Source organism: Hoplias malabaricus, chromosome Y (assembly GCF_029633855.1).
Source record: "Hoplias malabaricus isolate fHopMal1 chromosome Y, fHopMal1.hap1, whole genome shotgun sequence".
Lineage (NCBI taxonomy): Eukaryota > Metazoa > Chordata > Actinopteri > Characiformes > Erythrinidae > Hoplias > Hoplias malabaricus.
This window is the reverse complement of record NC_089820.1, coordinates 66,518,897-66,524,916: the sequence shown is the minus strand read 5'-3', so window position 1 is coordinate 66,524,916 and position 6,020 is coordinate 66,518,897. Positions and strand designations below refer to the sequence as shown.

The following is a 6,020-nucleotide window of genomic DNA, read 5'->3' as shown; positions in this document are numbered from 1 at the left end:
CTCCCAGGATCCTTATTTTTCTGATTTAGAGAAATGATTGGGTGGTCTTGTTTCACAGTATGTGAGTCGATGGACTCTAGATCCTCCCTATTAATGTGCACTTGCTCCGAACCAATGAGTTTTCATAATAAACCCCTTTAAAAGCAGGCTATTTCTCAAATAAGACATTTGATCTTAATTTCCATATTTTAAGTGATCATTTACATAAAGGTTTATTTTAATTCCAGCGTGTCCTTAAAGATTTCCCAGACTAGGCTTTTAATCACACCTTCGTTTCATCTTATTTTTGTCAGTTGCCTTGATGCATAAACTACAGATATCTGTGTTGACATTTAGACGTGAACCATTTCATGTGCTGCTGTTTTGACTGATATGCGCCTCAGGCTCGGTCACGCCTTCCTGCTCTGTGCCTTCACAGCGAGGCTCATTGTGACGGTCACTTCAGTCTCTGCTGAGTTTATTTCTCTGAAAGTTTTAAGACGACTCTTATAATGAATTGTTTAAAGAGCAGCACAGTTTGTATGGTCTGCATAGGCAGGCATCAGAGATGCTCTAGTGCAGATGCATGAGTCTACAGGGGTTGGACAATGAAAGTGAAACACCTGGTTTTAGACCACAGTAATGTATTAGTGTGGTGTAGGGCCTCTTTTTTACAGCGTCAGTTCGTCTTGGGAATGACATATACAAGTCCTGCACAGTGGTCAGAGGGATTGTAAGCCATTCTTCTTGCAGGATAGTGGCCAGGTCTCTACGTGATGCTGGTGGAGGAAAACGTTTCCTGACTCGCTCCTCCTCCAAAACACCCCAAAGTGGCTCAATAATATTTAGATCTGGTGACTGTGCAGGCCATGGGAGATGTTCAACTTCACTTTCATGTTCATCAAACCAGTCTCTCACCAGTCTCGCTGTGTGTATTGGTGCATTGTCGTCCTGATACACGGCACCGCCTTCAGGACACAGTGTTTGAACCATTGGATGCACATGGTCTTACTGGTGCAGTGTGTAGTTAATGAAGATTGGCCACCAGTCTGCTCCAATTTAGCCATGAAACCTCCCACACTACAATGACAGGGGTTTCACTTTCATTGTCCAACCCCTGTACATCCCCCATGATCAATTGCAAGTGTTTGCCAAATGGGTATAAGTCTCCCCAGCTTTGGACTGTGGAGCAGTGGAACTGTATTCTCCGCAGCGATGGAGCACCATTCGATACATTAATACGAGTTGGAGTGGAGTTTGTAATTAGAAACCAATGCTGTTACTATGGAAAAGGAGCACATACTACCTATTATATCATTTCAAAAACAAATTTTGGATAAACAGGTCACACTTTTCATCAATTGAGGATTGAACTTTGTGCAATAGTAGCATTGAGCACTGGCCAGAGCACAGAGCAGTGAGGAATTGATGAGAGTATTTGTGAAGAGTTGATTCTGCAGGCGTTTCTGCTTCATATCAGAGAGATCTGAGCCCAGGGGCTCATCAGACGTGGCCCTTCATTAAGACTGACATGGATCTGAATGCCAAAAGGGGAGCCATCACAACCCACTGGTGTGATGGACGCTTAAAAGGAACGCTTCATCAGAAATTGCTAACATTGCCGATAACAAATTAAAGCTGTCACTTGGCTCTAAGCAAACTGGGGGTGTTTCATAAAAACGGATTGTGCAGTTTGCCCAGATCACTTGGCTGGAGAACGCTGTTGTTGGGCAGCCCTCAACAAAGTCCTGGTATTTATTGGTTCTCCGTCCATACCTCCACCCCATACCATCCACTCCAACTCGTACGTTTACAATGAGTTGACGTGGATTTCGTGATCTGAAGCTAATCGTTCAGTACCTGACCTGGCATCACAACACCACCAAAACCAATAGGAAAATTCCAGCATATAATCCAAAGCCTTTCTCGACTCCAGAAAAGTAGAATCTGTTACTGCGCCAAAAGAGGGTGGGGGCAAAGTACCTATTAATACACTTTCTTTCAGGAGCAACACTAGACAAGCAGCTGCCTGCAAACACCACCCTCTACACGTCAGTGCTCTTCCTTTTTCCTAGTGTTTATTGAAAAGTTAATGAGGAATTAATGTCCACACAGAGAGCGGAGGCTGCAGAGAGAGAGGCCGAGGCTCTGAGGGAGCAGCTCACATCTGCCAACAAGTCCCTGCAGCTGGCCACGCAGATCCAGAAAGCTCCAGACATGGTACGAGCACTCGGCTTTCTGACCTCCAGCTTCAAGCTTGTGTAGTTTCTGATTCTCTCAACATTATCCTGAGCTGAATGCATTTTGACAACACAAAACTAAGACTTGGTCCGTGCAGAATTTGTGTCTGTGTTAATATGTCACCCACACTGTGGTCATGCCTCAGACGCTTGTCCAGAGCAACTTAATATTTTAGGTAACACATTAATTCATGAACCTTAAGACAGTAGTAAGTGCTACTAAATGCTTAGGTAATGTCACGATTAAAAAGTAAGGATAAGAAACAAGAACTAACATTAACTAGCATTTTTGGGGATTTTATAAAATTACTTCTTGTTTTTATCATTACTTAATAACTTATTAAGTCGTATTACTTAATATATTCTTAAGTACCGTTAATTAATGTACTTTTATTGTAATGTTTTACGATATTTAAAACATTGTACACGCAAATATAGAGTTGGAAGTCTTGCCCAAGGACTGTATGTTGTTAATAGTGCTGTGGTCATCTGGGTCGGGTATCGAACCCCTCTCCAGCATGATGTTATCCGCTGCACTGTTCCTAAATCTCTGTGTTGTGTGTGTGCTTGTAGGAGCAGGCAGTGGAAGTGGTGTCCCGCTCCAGTCTGGAGGCCGAGCTGAGTGCGAAGGAGAGGGAGATGGTGCAGCTGGTGGAGGATGTACAGAGACTGCAGGCCAGTCTGGCCAAACTCCGCGAGAACTCCTCCTCCCAGATCAGCCAGCTGGAGCAACAGCTCAGCGCCAAGAGCGCCACGCTCAAGGTTTCAGCACTGACTTTATTTCAGTAAAATTCAGTATACACAACGTTCCCTTTGCCTCATAATGCCAGCTGTAACACACGTACAAACAATATTTACACATTAACTGCGGTTTTACCTTTATACAGAGGGAACTATCGTTTTAAGCATTAGAAACAAAAAAGAGTGTGTTATTGTTGGATTGCTATTTCCCAAAGTGCAGATTAAAAAAAGAAAGTAAATAAGTCCTGTACATTGTCCCTCCACCAAAAAGTAGTTCTCCAAATGAAGCACGTCCCTCTAATTCTAGTTTCTTTATCCATAGCTGAATTTGGCTTCTGTTATTTAAATATGCTGCTCATATTAAATCTTAAATTGTGCAGCGGTTGCGTTCTGGCGCCTGGTAAGCATCATTTAAGGTGGAACAGTAAATCCAAATACGAAAACGGTTTCAGCCTCATTTGTAATGGTTTGGCCTTCACAAGCTCCATCTAAAAAGCACTGGGTGGACCCCATTAAATACTATAAAAATTGTAATATCATTACTAAAATACATCAATGCCTGGACCAAGGGAACCAGGCTGTTGATATAAATGCATCCTTAGCTTTGACAGTTGCAGCACAGTGCTAAGTATTGGTCTTTCATCACTTGCATCTCCAGCGGAATCGTATCTTCAGAGCAGTTTTGTGTTGTTCCTTCTCAGTTAATTTTCTTCTATTCAATGCCTCTCTTTTAACCTCTTTTATTCACTTCTTTTCTCCTGCAGCAACTGGAGGAGAAGTTGCAAGAGCAGGCCGACTACGAGGAGGTGAAGAAAGAGCTGAGGTAGGAGCTGAGCTGCCTCATTAACCCCAGCACTTCACTAACAGCCTCTGAATATTCTCGATAATGCACTGGCTTTTTTTATTATTAGCCTCACGTCCAGCCTCATAGTTGTGTTGCAAATACCAGATCGGTCATTATGATTAATCAGTGCTGCTGAAGAGCGCTTGTGTTGTGGGTTCGGGAGTGTTGGGATGCTTGGCTAACTGGGTTTGCGTAGCGCAGAGCTCTGATGTGGTCTTATCGGCACAAGGCTGATCTGGTTACCGTCTGTCTTTGATGGACTTTAACCGCTTTAGTCCGTGCGGTACGTCTGCCGTTCCCGACTCTAACTCAATTGCGTGTGTTTATAGATCTGAGTCAGGGCTTCCTCCTGTGAATAGGCCCTTTTTTTTGGCTCGATCCGAGGCCCTTTCTCCTTCTGGCCCATGCTCAAACCCGCCCTTATCTACCACGTTCGCACTGCCAGTCCCTAGCAGTGATAGCATCTCTGAAAGCATTCCTCACTAATGCCACCAGAATTGATCTGATCTGGCCATGAAAAAAGATCACGCCTCCTATTTAACCGCTGCCCAAAGTACGACAGAGAGAACAGGGCTCGAGATGACTCGAATTCTTTGACGAAAATGGATTTAATTTGCGTTGTTTCAAAGTAAGTGTGTGGCTCTGGTATTTCTGTCCAAAAGTCCTGAGTGATCGTTTGGGTAAATGTATATATTTCTGTCCGTTACTGACAAATACCCTTTATTTTCTCCACAGTATCTTGAAGTCTATGGAGTTCGGGCCCACTGATAATGCCACAGTGCAGGTAATTGTAACATAGACACATTTCTTTCTCTTCAAATGCTGCACTATGTAAAATGTTTTGCTTAAAAAAAAACCCTTTTCACACACACAGCCCCAGTACAGTGTAAATCAACATTACACTGATGAAGATATTATAAAATAATATGAGAGTATATCATTCACTTACATCGGCAAAGGCATGTACTTCATGTTTGAACAACGACCTGAATTAATCAACAGCTGTAATCAAATAGGTCCAAGGCACAGCCCATTTTGCAAAATTTTCTTCAATGCAGTTACACCTTTCCACCAGAGAGGCCTCCAAATGTTGAATAGTGTAGTTTTAATGAAAAAAAGAAAAACTCTGGATTTCAAAGCTTTCTGTGTAATGTTATATAAATGTTATAAATAACAGAGTCCTCTGGTGGCTCAGGGGCCCAAAACGAGTGCTGTGTTTTGAAAAGCCTTGACTTCCTTTGCCATTTTAATAAATACATTGGAGAGTAGTGGGCATGCCATTTTCTCTGTCGTCTCCAGAACACATAATAGAACTTTTCTCCTTTGTTTCAGGACTCGTCTAAGCCTCTAGAGGTTTTGTTGCTGGAGAAGAATCGTGGTCTTCAGTCTGAGAACGCTTCCCTGCGCATCGCTAACACGGAGCTGAGCGGTAAGTCTGCCCGGTCCACTCCGGCTGCCCGGAGACTAGACAGGCTTGTTGAGCCGTTTGTTTAGAGATCAGAAAGCAGACCAGGAGGACCCCAGATGTTATATTCACCTGCAATAGCTGCAGAAATGTAATTTACTTAGAATTTCTTGCAAACTGTGGTTTTGGGTTTCAAGGAGTGCAGCTGCTTTCTGCAGAGAACTGAGGGAGTGAGTCCCAGTCCCTTTGTTGAATTTTTAAAGAAAATACTATATTTATTTGGTCTGTCCCAGTATTACGATTGTAAATCAAATTCAGATCATTGCACTTAACGATGACTGCACTTTGAAACCAATGACTTTGTGTATCATATATATTTAACAATGAGAGAGTCATAATTCCCAGTTGTGGCTTTTGTTAGTTTGCTGCTCATTGAATAATCCATTGTTCTCCCAGAAGGTCTGGCACCAACAAAGACTCTGACATTCACTTTAAAAGACATTTATAAGCCGTATTGAATTAGAGGACTTCAAGCGTAGATTAAATATCAAAGATGCACAGCTACAGATCATTTTACTGGTTGCATTGATATATATGTATTTCCCAAAATAATAACTTTACAGGAGAAGGAAAAACCCACTTAACTTTCAGTAATTTTTGAGCATTTCTATTGGTTAATTCATCATAACACACAAAAAATCCACAAAAATAGAGTTGCATGTTGTTAATTGGACAGTGACAATGTTATGTTGGTATTATGTTGGAATCTGAGTATTATGGGACAATCTGGAGGTGATGGAAAAGGGTGGAA

At 42.2% G+C, this 6,020-nt stretch overlaps 1 protein-coding gene across 1 annotated transcript in view; it reads left to right on the top strand.

The window, feature by feature from the left end:
- Window positions 1–6,020, top strand: part of LOC136678128 (protein CASP-like) — a 161,258-nt gene that overhangs the window by 108,889 nt on the left and 46,349 nt on the right. Inside the window, exons 10-14 of the mRNA XM_066655998.1 lie at window positions 2,095–2,199; window positions 2,793–2,981; window positions 3,725–3,783; window positions 4,540–4,588; window positions 5,137–5,233. Coding sequence (XP_066512095.1) covers window positions 2,095–2,199; window positions 2,793–2,981; window positions 3,725–3,783; window positions 4,540–4,588; window positions 5,137–5,233 — 499 coding nt within the window. The remainder of the gene's footprint in view (window positions 1–2,094; window positions 2,200–2,792; window positions 2,982–3,724; window positions 3,784–4,539; window positions 4,589–5,136; window positions 5,234–6,020) is intronic.